Source organism: Podarcis filfolensis, assembly GCF_964270895.1.
Source record: "Podarcis filfolensis genome assembly, chromosome: 4".
Classification (NCBI taxonomy): Eukaryota; Metazoa; Chordata; class Lepidosauria; order Squamata; family Lacertidae; genus Podarcis; species Podarcis filfolensis.
The window spans coordinates 61,039,841-61,062,780 of record NC_139607.1 but is presented as its reverse complement, the minus strand read 5'-3'; the positions used below and the strand labels follow the sequence as shown (position 1 = coordinate 61,062,780).

Genomic DNA, 22,940 nt, shown 5'->3' with positions numbered 1-22,940 from the left:
CAATACACTAGAGAGGAGATACTGGCAGACTTGGGAAAGACTTCAGAAGTCACTCAGTGATGACTGAACATGCTCAGTGGCATCAAATGTTGATGTTTGTGGGCGGAGTGGGGTTATGGAAACTAGAGGGGACAGGGGACATAGAACTGAATCTCCTGGAAAAGGGTGTGCAGGCTAGCTTGGCTGCAATCCTGAACAGAAACATGCCACTCAACAACTTTTGTTGCAGTTCCAGTTATTGTGACTGAAGTCCATATGCTTTTGCTATGTTTATCTTTAACAAGTTGGAGGAGTATTTTGAAAGATGCCTATAGAGGAAATGGCTCCAGATGGTTTAAGGAAACCAAGACACATGCTAGAAGAAAATGAGAGTGGTGTGTGACGGTAGGGGTGGGGGCTGAAACCTCCTGAGGTCTATCAGCTAATCTCAACTCTTTCCACACTTTGAAATAAAAATCGGTTGGGCTCTGAACAGGAGCAAAAATCTGAGTAAAGAGCACACAGTATAAACATTCCAGACCTGTATTAGTCTGAGATTATTTGTTGCGTTGGCTATCCTAAGGAGACTTTATTTCCAGATTCAACATGTTAATGACCAATATGTTTCCATTAGTGCTCCGCTTATATAGTGCTTCCCTTATTTTGGGTAAATGAGGTGTGGATTGTGTTCCCCTTTCAATTTAAGTACAGGATGGTTCAAAAGATTCCTCTTGGTTAGTAGCAAATTAATTGTATGAACATCTAGTTTAAGAAGAATTAGTGTTACTAAAGTTACATCTTTAGAAATAGGACTCTTTTAGCCTTTTAACAACTTCTCAATTGAAATTTCCCCCCATTTATGGTGCAATCCTATACTCACTTACCTAAGCGAAAGCAATTGAACTCTGGGGCTTTGAAGCATGCATGCATTAGATTGCACTATTAATCTATTCTGATTAATGCATATGTTATGATTTTTTTTAACCTTCAAATTATATGACTGTGTGGTTATACTAGTATTTATGAAGATTGGAACAGATGGCCATAATGGTGTGGTTTAATATAAAGAACTTGCTGGACATATGTATGTGGATATTTATGCCTCTGAAAGCTGCTTTATGTGTGAAATGTGCAGTAGCTATTTGGTCTGCTGGAGATTCCAGTAAAAATGGACAAGGCATGCAGAAGACCTAATGTGTTGATCATGGTGTGTGTGCATGCCTGTACATGTGTGCATACACACATATAGTATAGAATTGTAAAATGAAATAATGAGGAGTGGTAGTTGATGTCACACAAGGTCCAACAAATTTCTCAGAAGGTGGAAGAAGCAACAAGGAGAACATCTATCTTGGATCTGTTCTTCTCCAACAGGGAGCAACTGATCAATGAATTAGAAGTACTGGGAACTTTGGGAGGAAGTGAACATGCTCTCTTGGGTTTCATAATACAGAGGCAAAGGAAAGCTCAGTGGACTTTAAGAAGGCTGATTTCAAAAAGCTTAAGGGTGAGATGCCATGGTCAGAAATACTCATAGAGAAGGGAACTTTCTGATGGTAAGAGCTATGGCCTTTTTTCAGCTAGAACTCACTGGGACTCAGTTCCAGCACCTCTCAGGTAAGCGTCATTGCCATTATAAGATAAAAAGGGAGGCATTAATAGTGAGTTTCCCCCCTTAGAAAAATAGTTCTAGTAAGAGCTGTTCGACAGTAGAATGGATTCTCTCAAAAGGTGGTGGATTCTCCTTCATTGGAGATTTTAAAGCAGAGATCCTGTTTGTTTTTATACATATGTTAAATGATTAGTGCTTTGTTGAATTCATATAGTTAAATGACTGAGGTTACCAGTTAAATATCAAGCATGGATTCAGAATTGTCTTCTGCAGGTATCATGGATAAGCTCCTAATGGGAAATTATCTTTTGATAGCTGGTTTTATAATTGAGTTCTGATGAAAATCAAACAAAAAGGGAAGTTGGCTCTTTCATTAATTTTGTGTTTGTTTAAAAGGTACTGCAGAAGCGGTTCTAATTTGTCTTTCTGTAATGGGTGTGTGTGTGTGTACCTAATCATATAGCTGAGGGAACAAATAACATACACATTTCTGTGCTGTAGTCACCTTCAAAAATACCTGTGCTTAACTGTTCTCTTTTTTTGGTACCATCTTCTCCTTTGGTGTTCTAGTTACCAATGCTACTAGGGTGAATTTAAAGAGAATCATTGTGCTATGGAGATAGGAATCGGCTTGACTCTCAATAACTAAGTTCACTAGTGATCTTGAAGGGTAGGAAACAGGACAGCCCACAACCTAATGGTGATGAATGGATCACTTGAATTTCATCCATGTATTTGAAAGGTTGCCATTCTTTTTTTTTGGGGGGGGGAGGGTGGGTAAAGTTATAGCATTCCCTGAGAAGAAGGAGCCGGCACCCATTACTCTGAACCTTAAAACATGTAAGGTATCTCTTCAGACACACACTAAGCTAACAATGGATATTTTGCTAATGTTTGAAGTAGTTATCCATTAAAATGTCAGTTATCAATGTTCTGTCACACTCCGGCATGGTCAAGGAAACAAGCCACAAAGGCAGATTTATCCAGATAGGGTTCTTTATGGTTTCCATTGAGCACTAGGAGGCAAACATTGAAGACCCAAAATCTGGTACAGTCATACCTCCGGTTGCAAACTTGATCCGTGCGGGAGGCACGTTCGCAACCCACAGCATTCATAGCCTGAAGTGCTGCGTCTGCATGCGCGAGCGCCAAAACCTGGAAGTAACCCATTCCGGTACTTCCGGGTTCGGCGCAGTCCGAAAACGTGCAACCCACAGTGTTCATAACCCGAGGTATTACTGTATTATGAGGGGAATGGGCCATATTGAGCACCTCTAATTATATTCTGGGATGCATGCATTTCCTTCCTTCCTTGTAAGTGAATTGTTGTCATTGCTGTCTTATGATTGCAACAACTCTCTGAGGACACTGATGCATTGGGGGAAATGGTGAGGCAAATGGGGAAATCCTGCTTCCCTCTCCCCTATCATACTTAACAGGCCAGGCTGAAGTCCTATACATGGGCTGCTTAAATCCCATTGGTTTACATAAGATTTGGGTAGCTAACTGAGCAGTGCAACAGCTCAGTGAAGTTTATTTGTTCAGTTGGTTTATTATGACAATTTTAGTTTTCACTGAACCAATTTTAGATCTTTGACATTGTTTCAAAGCATCCCCAGAGGTCTAAACGTACAACTCAATTTTAAAATTGTTTCTTTCCCCTTTATATTACTTTCCTAAATAAGAATTGCAGTTACCTCAATTGCTGCACAGTTGTGGTTTCGGAATGTTCTGAATAAATGTTTAAAAATCCAGATTGTACCACATATTACTGAACTTAGTACTTTTTTGTATTTTGGGATATATGCTGTAAACCAACTTGAGAAGAATTTTGCTTTTGAAATAAAATAGATAACTTATTAATATTAAATAGATAAATAAAATGGCATGTAGCAGGGCAGTCTAAAGCTTTTTCTAGGGCAGTGGTTCATAGTTCGATTACATTTCTGTGCCACTTTTCATTCAAACAAATCGCAAAGCAGCTTAGAAACAATAAATAAGAACAATAAAATACTAGAACATAATAGAACATACCAAATACAACGTAAGTCATAGAATGATTAACAACTCATCAGTAAAACAATTACAAATCATCACTAGAACAATAACAATAATTAACAATTAACAATTGTTAACAATTTAATTAACAATTAAAACACTTTAAACAAAGCGACAGTTCTATGATTCTATGTCTCTATGAACATAGAGCATGAGGAGTATTGATTTGGGAGGTGTGAATAGTTGTGAGAAAATGTATGAGCTACCCTCTACCAGCCTTTCTTCTCCTCTCTCCCAATCCAGCATGAACCTAGAATCATAGAATCATAGAGTTGGAAGAGACCACAAGGGCCATCGAGTCCAACGCCCTGCCAAGCTGGAAACACCATCAGAGCACTCCTGACATATGGTTGTCAAGCCTCTGCTTAAAGACCTCCAAAGAAGGAGACTCCACCACACTCATTGGCAGCAAATTCCACCACACTCCTTGGCAGCAAATTCCACCACACTCCTTGGCAGCAAATTCCACTTTATTTGCAGGCAAACCTAAATTGGTTTGCCTGCAAATAAAGCACCGACCTGGTTTGTCCAAGTTAATGGTTAACTAAATGTTTTGGTCTTCCCCAATGCATCCCATTGCTGTTAAGCTAACAATATCATAATCACATAAAGCCGTTTTTAATTTCCAGTTTTTCTAATATTTGAATTTCACTCTGGCTTCTTCATTCCTAAACTGAAAACAAGATAGGCCATGCAAAAGAAACAGTTTGTCTGGCTTACACTGGTCACAGCTTGCTTTATGAAGCACACTGTTATAAAGTATAGACTATTTGTTCTTTATGTAGGCTATACCTATACCTAACAACATTTTCTTAAAAAGCTGTATTGCGAAGAAGCCATAATTTGTCGGGGTCTAACTACACGTAGCCCTAATTGCATCAGTTGTCAGCACATCATGTCCTTTCCCCCACCCCAATTAGTTATAGACACAGGGATGATATTCATTGAGAATGCCAGGACGGGAGATTTAACCCTTGGTACGATCACAACGACCCCACCCATTCACATGCTGCAATCTGGCTTAAGAAAAAGGGTCTCACTGGTTCCACTGGGTGTTTTTCTCACCAAGGTGTGTGGGGATCTTTATTGCTATGATGGGTGGGAGCTCAAACCTCCCCTGCATACTGCACTTCTGATAAACATCACCCTTACCTAATAAGAAGTAACACAATTGGTGCCAGATAGCTCAGTTGGTAGACCATGGAGCTTCTTAATCTCAGGGTTGTGGCTCCACCTTGGGCAAAAGATTCCTGCATTCCTGTGTTGGACTAGATTCCCCTCTTCCTTCCAGCTCTACAGTTATATTCTTGTTTGTAGTTAGGCCATTATTCCTCCATCAAAGAAATACTTCCTGTTGGGAACTTTCATTTCGAATATAGTAACTCTAGTTGAAATCAGATTTATTCTTTCACTACAAGTAGTACCACTAATAGAGTCTTTTTAAGGGCTATATATTATGTTTTGTGCTATACTGGAAAAGTGTTCCTTTGTAGTGAAAATGCTTACTTAAACAGGAAGCTGCAGCAAATAATAATAAAGGTTGAATTTTGAAACTTATATAAATCTCACATTAACTTTGCAGAATCCTGCTTGCTTTATATCTTTCAGCAGTTTCAGCTCTGCCTTTGGGCAACAGGTGGAACTTCAGCCAAAAGTTCCAGAAAGGAAGTCTCTCACTAGTTCATTGTCCTCATTGGGGAAATAGTGGCGTAATTTACTAAATGGATCCAGATAATGCCTTTTACTTGCTTGGACTGCTATCACAAGAACGGTATCAAGGGTATTTATTGTGAGGTTGATAATAATGTCCGACCTCTTTCGGGGGTTGTTATGAAAATGAATGGTACAGAATTGGAACACTCTTTTCACATTGACAGCCTGACTTGCAGCTCAGTTAAGCCAAGGTACTTGGAGTCCAGCCAATTTAGTCCCAGTTGAAGTAAGTGGATTTAAGTGGTAGCAAATCTAATTAGGTTGCGGGTTGTGCTTCTGAGGTGGTGTATTCATAAAGTGATTGAATGTCAACATTATATGTGCAGTTTCTTAGAATAAAATTTGGATTATAATCTTGAGGATTTTGGAAACAAAAGAACTGTTGATAGTTATAAAATCTTATTGTTGGATTATATTGTATTTATTTAGCAATGTGCTGCTATTCTTCTTGTATAGAGTGTGTGGGTATCTTGTGTTTGCCCCTAGACCCAGAAATAAAGGTGAGGGAGATAAAGGTTTGAGTAAGTAAGGCCACAATATTTTTTAAGTGAATCTCCAGTAAATGTTATGCTAATCTACCCAACTCCTTTTCCAGGTGTACCCAATATCCCTCAAGTGAACCCAAGGAGACCTTGACTTTGACCCTCAATCAGTCATTAATATTGTTCCTTTATAATCATAGGGATGTATGTAGTTTCTAAGTAAGACAGCATTGAATATAACATTAAAACAAGATCCTGTAGCACAAATCCTCAAGGACTTAAATGTTGGAAATAAATGACATGTATAGTGGATTGATATTCACAGGCGCTAGACCAGTGTGCAGAGGAAAGGATAGGCTTGATGAGAGTCAACAACATGAGACTGAATACTGATAAGATAAAGGTGCTGTGGGTGACTTTCCTGTGCTTGGGAGTTAGGGAGCCGGTCTGTTCTGGTTGGGGTTGCACTCCCCCTGAAGCAACAGGTACATAGCATGGCGGTATTGCTTGATTCAAATATGTCATTTGTGGCCCAGGTGTCAGTGGCAAGGAGTGCCTATGCTTAGCTTTGGCTGGTTCACTTGCTATGGCCATACCTGAATATCCTTGCCTCAATAACCCACACTTTAGGGACCTTCCAGACTAATATAATGTGCTCTATGCAAGGCCTCGCTTGAAGATGGTCAGTAATCTGCAGTTGGTGTAAAATGTGGCTAGTGAGAGGACCATGTGTCTCTGAAACCTTGAATCGATTTACTGTGTGCTATGGAACCCAATTAAAAGTGTCCACAAAGTTTTCGAAGACAGTTTTGTTCATCCATAGGTTTGAAACATCGGTGTTTGAGAATTCAACAGCTTGTTGCAAAATACTAGTGCAGTTGTTAACTGAAAGGTTGGTGGTTCAAGCTCAAAAAGGGATGATTGTGGACTCCTGCATTGCAGAGGGTTGGACTGGTGACACTCAAGGTGCCTTCCAACTCTATAGTTCCATTGTGTTTCTGTTGGCACAAAAATGATTTTTTTAAAAACAAGCTGTAGAGAGGATAATTTTTGAATGCCATGATCCAAGACTGGGGAAGTACTCTTTGGTTAGAAAACCCCAGCAGCAGCGATTTAAAGTCAGAATTTATGCAGAAAAGTAAAGCATGGGAATAAAGGCTGTTAAACCTTTAAAATACGCCTTTTAAAGTGAATTACAAAATATCCCTTTAAAAGGTTTCTTTCCCTCTTCCTCCAGCACAGGAAAAGACCATGTTTGGTAAGTTAAAAAATGGTTTACTTACAAAGTTTCCAAAGGTCAGGTTCATGTATTTCAGAACAGTTGCATAGGCTGTAAAGCTTAGCATAGTTACAAAGTGGTGAACTTTCCTAAATTATTAGTATAGGAACTCAGGAATGTCATATGAGAGCCATGTGGTTGAGTTGGAACAACCAGTTCAAACCTCTTCACACACTGAGCTTCACAGGTAGACTGGAGAACAAAGACTTCCCCCAAAGGTGAGGGGAAATGGACATAGCTAAGCCAACAAAGGTTTGTATAGTTAAAGCTATGGTTTTCTCAGTAGTGATGTATGGAAGTGAGAGCTGGACCATAAAGAAGGCTGATCGCTGAAGAATTGATGCTTTTGAATTGTGGTGCTGGAGGAGACTCTTGAGAGTCCCATGGACCGCAAGAAGATCAAACCTATCCATTCTGAAGGAAATCAGCCCTGAGTGCTCACTGGAAGGACAGATCCTGAAGCTGAGGCTCCAATACTCTGGCCACCTCATGAGAAGAGAAGACTCCCTGGAAAAGACCCTGATGTTGGGAAAGATTGAGGGCACAAGAAGAAGGGGACAACAGAGGACGAGATGGTTGGACAGTGTTCTCGAAGCTACCAACATGAGTTTGACCAAATTGCGGGAGGCAGTGGAAGACAGGAGTGCCTGGCGTGCTCTGGTCCATGGGGTCACAAAGAGTCGGACACGACTAAACGACAACAACAACAAGCCTGGCAGCACAGCTTCCTTTATGGTTTTAACCCTTTCATGCATTAATTAGACTTAAGCATGTTGGTTATATGAGGCTGGATATCTATACAGTGGTACCTCGGGATGTGAACGGGATCCGTTCTGGAGCCCCGTTCGCATCCCGAAGCGAACGTAACCTGTGTCCGCGGGTCACGTTTCAGCGCTTCTGCACATGCGTGTGACATCATTTTGATGGGTCTGCGCATGCGCGCATGGCGAAACCCGGAAGTAACGCACTCCGTTTCTTCCGGGTTGCCGTGGAGCGCAACCCGAATTTGCCTAACCCGAAGCGTATTCATCCCCAGGTATGACTGTATTTAGTTTTAAATGTTTAATTTTGGAATGGATTATTTTTATGATTTCATTATGTTTATGACTAGCTCTAATACTAATAATCACATGATAAGCTAAAATCATATTAAAACATATGCTGAGGAGAACCATTTCCTGTTTAGGTGTGTGAGATTCGCAAATTCCTTTTCCTTTTCCTCCCAGCCTAAAATATTGATTCGGGGAAAGTGATAGGGAAGATGGAAGAGACAAACTCTTTCATGTTGGGGGGGTGAGGGGTAACAAAGTGTCTCCTGAGAGCTTTCTGTGAGCTTGAGAAGAATAATGAAGCAAGCCATGGTGGGGGAGGATTGCCTGACACACTCACCCACATCACTAACAGGTGTAGGATTGCTAGCACAGCTGATAATTATTGTCCACAATTATTGTTAGAGCTCTGTTACTTTAGTCCATTTGTATTTATATATGTTTTGCTTTCTGGAATCATGATCAGACATTTCATTTAACACAGGCTAGATGCGACTATAGGGTTGGATTCATGTTTTTAATGAATAGAGCAGTAATGACACATAAGGTGACATTTAATACAAAAGTAAAATGAGAGAAGTTACTGGTTTTTAATAATTCACTGGAATGTGTTTTAGGTGCTTTATTGAAATGGAAAGACTTTGTCTTTCTACGAATGGAGTTATATCTCCCTCTTTTGGAAAATCAAGGCATGACCTGTTTTAGAGATAAGACTTTGTTTCCTTGATTTAAACTCTTTTACATTTTCTTTATACAAGTAGGCAGATAAACTTGCTTGACGCTGGGGGGTGGGGGGTGGAATGACTAATTTGTTTTCCAGCCATTGACATTTATATTAAATATTTAATACAAGTCGAAATGCAAATAGGTAGCTAACCCTAAAATATCAGGGGACAGTGTTAGCAGCATCTGGATCATTGGAATTTCCATATGGAAATGTGGCCGCATGCTTTTTTTTTAATAGAAAGTTACTGTCCTTTCGGCTGTTCTGTTTGTCTTTTCCACCACAGCTTGAATTTGTTCTTGTAACTTCCTTTTCCTTCTACACCCCCCTGTATGTTTCCTTTTTTGAAAAATTCATGAATAACGACTAAGGAGCACTAGCTTGCTAATATGATTAGCTTTATTCATTAATTGCTCAATAAGGGGGAACTTATGGGAACATAACTTACTGCTAGATCACCACGGTGAGACACACTATCCCCATCTCTGCCACAGAGAGTTGTATCTTGCATCAAATCAACAGATTACTCCATTACTCCTACTCTTCGTGCTGCTGGGAGGAGACTAAATGTGGTGAAAGAACAAAACCCAAAGCACCACTTTGGTGTTGGGACGTGGTATGAGAAGGACCTGGCTGCCATAGATCCTGTGTATCCCATCCCGATGGCCAGAGGACCAGTGACACAGGCAAGAGGCTATAGAATGGCCTGCAGCCTCAGACAGCTTGTTTTACATAGGGTATCGCTGCAACACCTAGATATACTATTAATGTTAACAATTTTTCACTCTGCTGCTTTGGTGTTTTGTTTAGGTTTTTTATTTTTATTTTACTGATCCTTAGTATTCATTTACTCAGTTATTGCCCTCCTTTTTATAGATAGAGTAGATATAAAAGGATGGCTTATAGTACTCAACAACATTAAAACCACAATAAAAAGTAATCAAGCAGCATCAGTCAAGTATTAAAATGTCAGCAGCACTAAAATAATAATAACAAAAACTCTCTTGGTCTTAACAGACAGAACAGTTTTGTCCATGCCCTTGTCCTTTCCAGAAGTGAGGGACATGGCAACCCACTGGGATTCCAAAACTAGTGTCACCTCCCCAAAAGCCTCAGATCAGGGTTTTATAATAATAGTATTGAATCTCAGGAGGTAGGCAGTAGCAGCCTGTGCAGCAGTGTAGGCAGGGCAGACCTACAGATTTAGAAGCAGAGTGTAGCCCCCTTTTCTCATTATTTCTGCTTGTACAGTGAACTTGTTGACAGTTACAGGTTCTGTTCTTTCTGTCTGCACACTGAAGTGCCCATCTGTATCATGAGATCAGGAACGTTTGTTATATTGAAGAGGAGTTTGGATTTGATATCCCGCTTTATCACTACCTGAAGGACTCTCAAAGCGGCTAACATTCTCCTTTCCCTTCCTTCCCCACAACAAACACTTTGTGAAGGTGAGTGGGGCTGAGAGACTTCAAAGAAGTGTGACTTACCCACAGCAACTGCATGTGGAGGAGCAGGGAAGCGAACCCGGTTCACCAGATTATGAGTCCACCTCTCTTAACCACTACACTGCACTGGCTCTCCATTGGAGCCTGCAGTGATCTGTTTCCTAGACATGATGCTTTCTGTTCAGCTTGGGAACTTTCACTGCTAACTCCACCTCTCCTGTCTGTCAGGCTGCACCCCTGAACCTCCATTAGGCACAGCTAGGCTTTGCCTGCTGAACTACCAGGCACCATCCGCTGATCTGCCAGGCATCCCTCATTCACTCCTAGGCTTAACCCCTTCCATTTGAGGATCTCGGTCATAGGCTGCACCAAGAGGGACTGTGTGCCAGTTTATGATCACCATCATATCTGTTATAGAGACGTTTGTGTCCCGATAAAGGTTGACCAAGGTTTTAATATGCATAGTCCAGAGAACTAAGGCAATAGCCTCTGGTGACTGATTCTTGCTTCCAGCAAAGGGGAGACAGCACCTTTCAAATTACATTTGGAAGTGAGCTCCCTTTTCCCTTGCAGTTATGCTTCGGCTTGCTAGCCTCTTGCTGTTGTATGTTGCTAGGTCATTTTATTTATGTTTTGTGCTCCAAGCAGTTTCTGGGAAAAAAATCAACAGATGTGCACATGAAGAGGCGCTTGTGTGTGATTCTGCTGATAGTCTCATTCTGCAATTAGGTTCCTCATTGTACAGAGATTGAAAGACAGGAAATATGGTTGCCAAGAGGACTGAGCGTACCAGATCTCCAGAACTGGTGAGAAATCTTCAGGCCACAGTCTAGGATTTTATCTTCATTATCTCATTTCAAATATGGTGTGTGCTCCCTGAATGCTCAGCTCAGTTTCTCTGCATTGTGTATTCATCAAATCTTGTGTTGCGCACAAATGTCAGGCTAATGGAATGCTATAAATTGCAGAGGATAGAGATAATAGCTTCTTATATACTGTCCTTGTAAATAACCAGTCTCTCTGACATTTGCATATTTATATTAAAGCTGTTCCACTCAAACAGTATTTAGCATGATGATAGTCTCTGATGTCCGGTTGTATTTTAGTCACTTGCTCAGAAGTCACATTTGCCAACAGCTATTTTCAAGTGACTGCATGCCAAGGTGGTTTAAAAAGTGATTTGTAGGGTAGCAGGTTATATATGTGCTTGTGTGTGTGTATGTGTGTATAATCTGAAGTAGGCTTTAGACTAAGTGATCCCATCTCCACCCCATGCTTATATTATGGTGTGTTGTCAAAACTAGCAGAACAGCAACTGGGATTTGGTCTACTTGTCAAAGTGACAGAAATTTTATTTATTTGCATACTTTATATGTCTTGCACCATAAGCTGTTTCAGCTGGGGCATGCCTGCTTGATTTATAAGTTCAGCACAGTTGCTTTATTTCAAGTACACAATAGTGCTACAGACTGGTTTTGGATGTGAGAAACCCAGATTCAAATCCTCACCAAGCGATAAATCTTCCTGGGCAGCCTTGGACCATGCCGCTATTCCTCAGGCTCACTTGCCTTGCAACAGATTGCTAGCTCCCAAGTTTCTTCTGAATGAAAGGCACTCCATTCCTAAGGGATAATAATTGTGAAGCTTAACTGGCAATATATGATACACTGCTATGTAAGGTATGCTGGGTTTTCTGAAGATGTATTTTTTTAATAGACAAACACGTCACAAGACTTTTCAAAAAAATGTCTTACAAGCGCTAGAAAGTTGGGGCTAGTGTCGGGCTTGAGGAAGAAAGTGCAGTTTTGTTTGACCCCCCCCCCCACCTCCAAAGGGGGACAGCTTGCAGTAGTGGAGGGCAACAATGGTGTCAGTGAAAGCAGTACCAGTCCAGCTGCACAGTGCTCTCTTGAGCTAGTGCTGAAAAAGGAAGTGCTAGGCAGGGGCGTAGGAAGAAGATCAGGTGGCATCCGGTGCGGAAAATTTCTTGTCAACCCCCCCCCCCCGTTTGTTTGGGGGGGGGGTTGCCTGCAAAAATGGTTTTACGTAATTTCATATTTTCTTGCAAAGGAATAGTAGTAGTAGTAGTAGTAGTAGTAATAATAATAATAATAATAATAATAATAATAATAATAATAATAATATAAACAACTTTTATTTATATCCCGCGCTCCCCGGCTGAAGCTGGGCTCAGGGCGGCTAACATCAGATACATAACATTGGTATAAAATCAAACAATAATTAAATTACCTCCTAAAAACATGTCAAAATCAAATTAAAGTCTAATTAGATGGCTTTCCGTAGGCTTAGGGTTGGGAACAGTAAGTGCTCCACTGAATTGAAATTTCAGCCTTCGTGACATAGGAAAACGGCTAAGCAAACAGCTATTTTTGTGGAGGAGGGTCAAGATATTAACTGATATGCATGAAATTTCATATATAGCTATATAATCCCTAGTGCAGTAAGATAAGACCTTTGGAGCAGGCATTTTAAAAAATAAAATAAAATATGAACCGCCCTAGTAGGGCAGTAATTATTCCTTGATAATTGGCACCTGGGGCAAACCTCCCCTCCCCCCCCTTTCCTACGCCCCTGGTGCTAGGCAAGCACATTATCTTGCTTATTGCCCATGCTGATATACAGAGCTTTGAGGCATTGATGATAAGGAAGACAGTGGCAGCTTCAACCACCTGTCCCACTTCTCTTTACCGTCCCAGGTCTTTAATTTATTATTTTAAAAGGAGGCTGGTTTCAACCTTTGTGGGCCCTGTCATTTGCCTCATCATGTCAGGCGCTGACACCTAGCATGTAGAAACTGACCCAAAGCACATAGAAAAATATCTTCAAGAGCCCTTTGGCTGGACCAAGCTGTGCAGGCCCACGAAACACCTGAAAAGCACTGCAGAGCTACTTGAAACCCAGTCTCTTTAGGTTCTCTTGAATATATATATTACCCATGAAGACACACGTACATTCCCATGTGAAAACACATGGTCTTGATTAATACAGGGGCAGCCAATATGGTACGCTGTTATTGGACCCCCCCCTATCATTGTTGACCCTTGGTCATGCCAGCTGGGGTTGATGAGTGTTAAGAGTCACAACAACAACTGGATAGTGCCACATTAGCTACCCCTGCATTAGGAGCTTTGTGCATTGCTCCACAACAAAATTATTTCATAAAGTTCCACAGACGTTTCCCTCCTTATTAATATTAGAATATTAGAAAGTATATCCTACACATCTGCACTTGGGGCAAAAATTCTGATCAATGCTTAAGTAGATATTCTGAAAAGGAAGAAAAAGAAAAAGCTTTTTGGCTTAACACATCTCAGAACCTGATTCTGTGTGAGGCAACGATGTCTAAGAATTTCAAAGAATAGCTAGGAAAATAGTCCATATATCATTAGTTCCCTGACTGACACAACAGAACAGAATGGTACACGCTTCACTGGTTAGAAGAACACAAAGTGCTTGGTTGGTGACTTGCCTCAATTGTCTGGGGTATTGTGACAGCACATGCTTAAGAGGGTAGATACAGTAGTATCTGTATCATAACATCTGTAATAAGGTTGAATGGAGATTTAGTGTTGCATTGTCATGTTTCGCATTTCCTTTACAGGAATCTTGGTGGAACTTGTAAATATAAGCCCCTGAATTTTTATTTATTGATGCTCAAAAACCACAGGCTTCCCAGAGTTCCAGTGTTTTGCTCGCTACACCTTACAACTATCTATCAGCTTGTATTGTGAGGGATTTTCTATGCAGTAATCTGGCAGCAGCCTTCTAGCAGTTCCTTTGATCAATTCTGTCTCTTTATCACTGTCTGAATGCAGTGGTCAGGTGAGATTTATGTACCGGTGTATAGACTCCAGGTACACATTGATGCAAGCCTCTTTGTAGGATTGAGAATTCTGTAGTATACAAATGGTGCGTAAATAGCTTCTTGCAAGCTAGAAGTTGACTGTATTAACAATTCTTCCACTCTCCCTTTTTTGCTTTGTATTGGGCATCTTTTTTTTCAGTTTGGGAACAATGCCCCTCAGCCAACAACAAAATACTGTACTGAATATGCACCAACTTGTGAACCACATCAATTACCGTATTTTTTGCTCTATAAGACTCACTTTTCCCCTCCTAAAAAGTAAGGGGAAATGTGTGTGCGTCTTATGGAGCGAATGCAGGCTGCGCAGCTATCCCAGAAGCCAGAACAGCAAGAGGGATTGCTGCTTTCACTGCACAGTGATCCCTCTTGCTGTTCTGGCTTCTGAGATTCAGAATATTTTTTTTCTTGTTTTCCTCCTCCAAAAACTAGGTGCGTCTTGTGGTCTGGTGCGTCTTATAGAGCGAAAAATACGGTTATCCAGAGTAGTAGAGACCCTCCCTCTGCAGACACACATTCCTGAAGGTGGCTTACAGTGGTTAAAATCACAGCATCATGGTAAAACAGCATGATCAGAAACAAAACTCAACAAAGACAGGCTCAGCAGATAACACAATCCTTAGATGAAACATTTTCTACCTGGCAGGCTAAAAACAGACAAAGAAACCCATTCACTAATCAAAGGGGGCCACCTTGGGACAAGGTGTTATTAAAATATTGGCATGTCCACTAAAAAGGCTCTATCTCTTGCCTCAACCAGCCATGGATCCACTTTAAGGTGGGGCACCTCTGTGCTTAACCGTAATGAGCTGGCAGGCTACCAGTGTGTCCTAGATAAGTTGGTCATGGAACTCACCAGTGGGGCGGTGACCCTGGGCTTAATCTTAAATAGTGCCAGGGACCTGATACAAGATAAGTGTTGTTGAACTGATTGGAAATAGTAAAATATTTTTCTTCTTCTTCTCCTCCTCCTCCTTTTATTGCCAAGAAAATCCAACTTGGTAGCATTTGACTTTAAAAGAAGAACAGTTCCAAAAATGAGGGGATTGGAAAAAGTGAATTCCATGCTGGGCATCATTAGGAAAGGGCTTGAAAACAAAACTGCAAATATAATGCTATCATACAACTCTAAGATGCCACTGTGCTTGGAATTCAATGTTTAGGAGCTTATTTGCAAGAGGGGGTGGGACTATGGTTAGACCACTTCTGAAAAGAACCTATACGCCAGTTCCTGTGCACAGTGTTTGACTTGATGATTGCTTGCTCTCTAGCTGCATGTTCTCTCGGATGACCTTGACTTGGAGCAGAAATGACTTTCTGTGGGATGACCAGTCCAAGTGTGACACTCTTGATGATTTTCTTGGCAGATTTTGATACTATTGCCCATGATATCCTTCTGAGTTAGGAGTTAGAGGTCCTTGCATTGTGGTATTTCTACTCCTGATTAGATGACCAGTTCGCGAAGGTGGTGATGAGGGAATGAAATAGCAGATAGATATAGAATATATTTGAACTTCACTTCTTGTTTGTTCTTAGTTTTCACAGATTCCAGAACTGAGTCTGTCTATCCAATGAGCTCTTTTCTCAGGGCAGCCACTCTTTTATATGGGGACCGTAATTTTTTCTTTGTTTTGTTTTGTTCAGCGAAGCTTCTGTTTGTACAAAATGATTTAACTAATTAACACTTATAAAAGCAACCTTATTCTGATTACCTCATTTATAATTAACTCTTCCTTTATTTACCTCTTCAACTACTTTTTAAAATTCATTTCAGACATTTGAACTTAAAACAAATGCTCTGTGTTTATCAAATAGATTATGAGCATGATCTCTGTATGCGCCAGTTAGATTGTAATGCTTACTTGAAAAAGTTGTTGAATCAGTGCCAAGTGCAAAGGCGTAAATGTTTTGAATCTACAAAATTGTGTGTTCAGTGACTTTTCTTTTGGAGGAGTGAAGGTTGAGTTGGTAACTCTTGTTTTATCTTCAACTTAAAACCTTCAGGCAAGGTGAAACGTTTAATATTGTCTCTTAAATATAAATTCTTAGTGACACCTGTGACTGCTGTGACAGTCTGTAATGAGCCATTGTTATAGACATGCAGGAAGAGTGTTATATATCAGAACTGGATTTGAACTGGAAGATCTAGCTCTGGAAATTTCATGCCCCCCCCCCCGCCCTTCTGTTCTGCATCTTTCAGTTCTCCCTCTAAGACTGTTGCTTGGAAGTAACAGTCTTAGAGATAGACTGTAGGGACTTTCTTCAGTAGGGAGGTTAGCATTTTGCCTTGGCCAGTAATAAAAACCTGCCCTTTGTACAGAGATAATACCTCTCAGTATTAGCAAATACTAGCATCTTTTATGCCCTTTCTGGATTTTTCTTTTTGCCAGGACATCTGCTATATCTTTGCATATCTTGTTGAAGTTACAAGGAAAGGTGGAAAACGGAAAGCATAGGCTTCAGATGAAAGCATAGATGGGAAAAAAGATTAAATGAGTAAATTCTAGTTTCTGTTAAATCTTTTGCATGTTTAAGGAACTGATAAGGGGCATGTGTCCCCCTAGGTGTTCATTTATTTATTGCATTTATATCCCTCCTCTTCCTCCTCCTTATCATCCAAGGAACTCAAGGTGGTGTACATGGTTCTCTTGCTCCACATATAATCCTCCCCAAAACCCTGTGAGGTAGGTTAAGCTGAGAGTGAGTGATTGGCCCAAGCTAACCCAGTGAGGTTCATGGCTGAGTGGGGTTTTGAACCTTGGTCTCCCATGTCCTAGTTAAAACACTGGGCTGCAACTGTGATCACTCATGACTATTGCCCTTGCTGACAGGAGCTGATGAGAGTTAATAGTCCCGCAACACCTGGAAGGTCCCAGAATGATGTTAGAAAAAGATCACACAATTAATCAAATTATTTTTAACTAGAAGGTTCATACCCAGTGTTATCGGGGAATTCTAGGCAACCCAAAACACAGTGCAGCTTTGAAATCAGTGGTTAAAGTCATTGTAGTTTGAAAGGTTCAGTCTGCTATTGACTCTCAAAATGCTATCCAATTGCATCTGGTTGAAAACTGCTCCTTTGTTTCAGGAAATACCAACATTTGGTTATGATATCTTGAGAGAGCATAAACAGGACAAGAGCATAAAAAACACAACTTTGCAAAATATATAGGAGATACAGTGTGAAGAGCGTACGAGTCTGCCGATGACCAGTTGGTTATTTCTGATAAAGCGTGTTCTCCTTCATGGAGAGCACGTGTTACGGTGGGGGCCACCAGGACACTCCAAAGTTGGGGGCGGGCTAATTGATCGTTGGCCACTGATGCAATTGGGGCTTCCCTTGTTGTTGGGAAGAAGTTAATGTTGCCATTTGTTGATTGACAGCCAGAAATGCTAAAACTCCTTGCACGAGGCTACGGCTTTCTCTTTTCGCTCGTGCATTGGATTGCCCGTCCCCCGCTTCCTAGAATTAGGGTTGTTCGCTTTGACCTTGCTATGCCTGTCATGGGGTCATCTGCTCTTGGGGCAGGGGCCCAGGAGGAATTTTGTCCATCTGGCTGATTGGCTGGGGCCATTTGGTTTTTGCCTACTGCGTAGCAAATCGTCACAACTTGTAAGGTTGCGGTTAGGCATTGGTTTATGGTTTGGTTGGTTGAGGGGCAGTGGTTGAGTGCCTGCCCTTGGTAGGTTGAGTGCCTGCCCCTCTAATGCTGCTGCTGCTGCTGCAAGGGATTCTGTTAAAGGAATTGGGGACTAACTATTGCTTGTCCATTCTGTCAAGGGGGTTCGGGCCATAGCAATGAGCTCCTGGTTGCATTTGGGGTGAGGGCAGGTTCCCTGCTCCGTCGCTACCCCCAAGTGTATTCCCCTATTCTGACTTTCGCATTGTGCGGAATATCAGTCTGTCCCCCATGGTGGGGGCAGATAGTCGCAACCAGTGCCTAAGCAACCACTCACAAATTTGTATTTTAATAAAGTTGTGGCCAAAATTATGCCAAAAATCTTAAACAAAAAATTCTGTGTGATGTGTGAGTTATTGGGGTGGCCCTGGGGACCTCGACATGCAAAAATAAGTAAACTAGAGAGGTTTCCTTAGAATGTCTTTGCAAAGATGATGTCCTCAGAATGTTCTGTAAGCTATTCACCCCTTGGCTTTGCCGCATGAAAGTGATTGACACATGGCATGGAAAGTACGTTGCACTGAAATGTGTGCTCTAATGATTCTGAGTATATGGAATATAGTTTAGCCATTCATATGCCTTTATCTATCCAGGAGTTATATTTCAGGTGATATTAAGCCTGGGAATAGTAAGCTGCATTGAACATTGCAGAAGTTTTTAGAATGCCTCTGGCCACCTAGTCCCGCTCCTTCTCACTTACAGTTGAAGAAGGACGTTGCCCTTTTCAAATTACCTCCAAATGACAAAATGTGCTTCCTCAACATAAAACCTTGTTCCCTGAATAATCATTTCCATTTTATTATTCACTTGCTGCTTCTTTTTCTTGAAATAGATTCAGATTTTGGGATCTCTCTCTTTCTCTCTCTGTTCTATGACTTCTACAAATTGTTGGTAACCATACGGACTGAGGGGGGTGTTGTTTTGTTTTTTAGTTTGAAGAGATTCATCCCCAGCAGATTGAATCTGAGGCCGCAACACTACCAGCAAACATGATTTAAATGCTGTTATAAATTGCATTTGCTGGAAGAAAGGGAAGGATAACGGACTCTGTTGACGTAACCTAGTGGTTTGGGACTCTATCTTTCAGGAAATAAGAATGTGTACATTATTTTTAGTTCCTGTTCTGGGAAGGACAGTGATACAGATGTAGAATTCAAATGCCATACAGGCTGTTCAGAATATTCAAAACAGGCTGCAAAGCATGTGTGGAAGGGGGAGGCAGAGAAAGAAAAGAATTTATATCTTGTGTTTGCTGTCAACAGACTAACGTGGACTGACCCTCTAGAAATGGAGAGAATTTTCTGAGTCAGTTGTTCCAATGCTTGGCAACACTAGCAAGCCATTTGGGTTATGATATGGATTTCCTTACCAGTAGGAAGGTTCATGTACAGACATGCACATATATAGAGAGAGAGTGTTACATTTTTACAACAGCCAGTTATTCATTTTAGGCTTTGCTGAAAGCTAGACTTTTTATTTTTATCTTACGAGTATGTCTGTGAAACTTCGAAATGCACTAGTATAGGATCACGCTAGTAAGCCCTTTTATTATTCACTGTACAGCACTTTAAAAGGCAGCTCATATTGGCTTCATCATTTAATTAAGGACTGGTTCTCTTGTGTGCTACTTAAACTCTAAAACCTGAGGGATGGGGGATGGAGGAAAACAGGGGTTCTTTCCGTAATACATTTCAACCTAAAGATTTATCAGGAGTTTTAAACTGAGAAACCCGAGGGCCCAATATCTGTATTTAAGCACATTAAACTTTCCCCTAAACTAGATTTCAGAAAGACCTGTTTCTAGATTGCAAAAAAGAGAAAATAATTTCAACTTGTTCCAAATCTTAATGACATTCAGCATTCAATTCTACTGTGTTACCTTAGTGATCCCCCCTCCCCGAATGAACAGTTTTGAGGAGCTGCTCATTACAGCTGCTTCAAACAGAATTTCCATTTTATGGGAAAGTCTGATATTTCCTCTATAGCAATATAGGACTGGGATACAATTGTCAGAACTTGCACTAGTTTTTGCAGAATGAAGGCTTAAAAAAATCCCCAACACCATCAACCATTGGTCTTGGTGGGAAATTAATAGAACATGCTGCTTTAGCCTAGTTCTTTTCTCTGGCTTTTGACCTAATGAATGTGCCTCCCATGGTATGTTGTTTCCTATTACAGAATATAAAGTGAACCAAAAGTTCTAATAAAAACTGCCTTTTTCTGTAGGAAAAAGGTGTGATGGAGTCCCGCTGTTCCTCATCCTATTTAAATGTGTGAATCATACGCCCTTTCCCTGAAATTCTGTATTTGGTGGTATAATAGGTAATCATGGATGTTAGACTCCTAGGGATAATTTTCACCTGGTATTTTAGTGTAGTGTGGCATAATTAATGTAGATGACCTACTATGACCCTGTTATTTGCTTGCCTATAGAGCAGACACAGGTATGGCACAAATGGTTGCTCATAGGTTTTCTTAGCATGATATGAATAAAACTGTGCACACACAAAATCAGAAGAGCCAATAGCCTTTTGCACAATTGATTTGACCTGGTTCCTCAGTCTGAACACTGCATAGATAATTACAACCCGTTTGCCTCTCTGCCTGCCTCCAGATCACACCTGCTTTAACAACTGTATCTTGGCCATTCTTTCCGCCTTCTTTCTATAGTTTTGTAAAGTTCTCAAGTTGGCCCAGTAGAGATAGTTGGAATACTCACTAAAAACACAGTTGATGAAAAGTACTGCATATACTTAAGAGAGAGAGAGATTAATATTCTGTTTGTCTGATGGTAGCCTTCATTCCAGTTGCATAAATAAATAGAAAGTTATTGCCTGGTATCTGGAGTGGAAACACCCAAAGTTAGGCATTGGTTACATTCTGGAGAAAGAGTCCCAAAGATATAGATGTCCCTCTGTGTGAGTCTACGTTCTGTGGTGACATTGGGCATTGATAACAAAGAGATGAGCGAGAACTGCACTACCATAATGTGAGCCTACCCATCATTGCACTCAGAGTCTTGTCACTAACTCTCAATGCATGCTCCAGGCAACCATGGTAGAGTTGTGAGACTTATAATATGTTACAGGTAGGGATAGGGATCACTTGCTAAGAAAGGTTTTGGTAGCTTACCCATGGCAACATGTACTCTGGCACTGAGACGATCCCTGTGTAAACCAACACCTGCTAACCTCCCTTTAGGCAAACCTAAATTTTATTCTATATATTTGTTTTCAAGATCCTGATTTTAATCTCTATTTTTGTTGAGTCTACTGTTTTTAATACCTGCCACCATTTTTATTGAATATTTTATACTATTTTATGTAAACTGATTAGAGGTTGATTTATTTATTATTAAGCAGTATTATTTGCTTTAAAACTAATGAATGAATGTGTGCTTTGGAACCTCAAGCTTTCTTTTAAATACAGTCCCAATGTGCTTTTGGCTAAAAGTAAGGTTTTTTTCTCCAGGAATTTCTGTTTTGATTTGGGTTTATTTGTGATTTGTTACAATACTGTAAATTGGGTTCAGTAAGTTTAGATATCTTTCAAATGAAAACGTAAAAAATAATAATAATTGTACATTGGAATTAGATGTGGCTGCTGCTATCAGCTTCAAGTTACCTCTCCCAGAAACATTTAGTAGTGTAAAATACCTAAAGGACACTGTGTTGCGTGTTTTTCTAGCCCACTTTGAATTTTCTGCAACTTTGAGGGATGGAGAAACTTGCAATGTGATGATGCCAATGTAGTATATTGACCCTCCTGGCTCTCCGTACCAGGCGTTGCCTCAGTCTGCTCTCAGACACAGTGGGTTGTATTCAGTGTTAGTCATTCTGAGAAGACCCATTGAAATTAATGGACACGACTAACTTAAGCTAATCTATTTCAATGGGTTTACTCGGGGGGAGGGGATACTTAGCTAGATACATCCATGTGTTTTTATTTTCAAATTTGTATTATATGCAGCAGCTTGCTGCTTGGTTTCCCCCTTCATAACCAGTTTTGTATTAAAGTTCTTTTTTGTGTGGACCCTCTGTGGGGCTGCCTCTTCATGGTATTTTTCAGTCATGTTTTGAATTGAAAAATGTTACAAAGCGAAGAAAATGTGAAGCTACTACTTTGTAGCAGCCCCCTCCCCTTACCTAGAATGTATAATTCTGGCCTTAGTTTAACCTTGTCTGTTTCTTTTTATATTTAATTTTCTAGGTGGTTATCAAAAGCAGAAGCGGAGAAGTCCTCTACCGTATTTCACCCTGGGCAAGATATGTAACTCAGGGTGCCAATGTGAACTATGACTGGGTAAATTGGGAGCCACCAACCCCATACAGAGTAAGCTATTTTAAATATGTTAGGAATATAGGATGGGCTTGGTATTGGTGAGTGGTATGTTTCCTCTAAATTTACATTTTCTGATCATCTAAAAATGGGCCATTTTATGCCAAATTTACTCGTAATAATTGCAAAGCCTTACATAACGTTTTACACAGAAGATAAACTTATTAGAAGGGAGTATGTGTTCATTTTCCTTTAAATAGTTAGGAAAGTGATTCAAACCATATACACACATCTGCAGATGAATTTGGTACACTTTTTGTGCCTGTGCATTTGTATAAATAGGTAAGCTGGTGGAAGGTCTGCTGGAAAATAGACTAATGTTAGCTGTAATACTTTGGTTGAAATTACATAAAAAATGGTGCTTTCCACTGTATTTGGAATCTGATGCTATTTTACAAGTAAAAGCTGAAAAAAAATGATTTCATAGTGGTTGTTTCACTTTTTTATTTGTACACTGAGGCATAAAGCATGCAAATGGAATCCTTGCATGTCCTTGTATTTTGAGTTACCGTTCCTTCCCCTCGCCCCCTGCCCAACAAGATTACAGAAGTTATTTAACAAACTCGGGGCAGTTGAAGATCTTATTGTGAGACTGAAGGACTTGTGGTGTTCTGAAGTATGTAGGTTTTCAGGGAAATTGCATTCAATGTTTAATTTGGTATGCATAAGATATATCAAGTATCAGTTCCAGTGATACA

At 40.4% G+C, this 22,940-nt stretch overlaps 1 protein-coding gene across 2 annotated transcripts in view; it reads left to right on the top strand.

Moving 5' to 3' along the window:
• Positions 1 to 22,940, top strand: part of GBE1 (1,4-alpha-glucan branching enzyme 1) — a 155,544-nt gene that overhangs the window by 51,490 nt on the left and 81,114 nt on the right. For both annotated transcript variants that reach the window (XM_083611558.1, XM_083611559.1), the window contains exon 4: positions 22,114 to 22,236. In XM_083611558.1, coding sequence (XP_083467684.1) covers positions 22,114 to 22,236 — 123 coding nt within the window. The remainder of the gene's footprint in view (positions 1 to 22,113; positions 22,237 to 22,940) is intronic.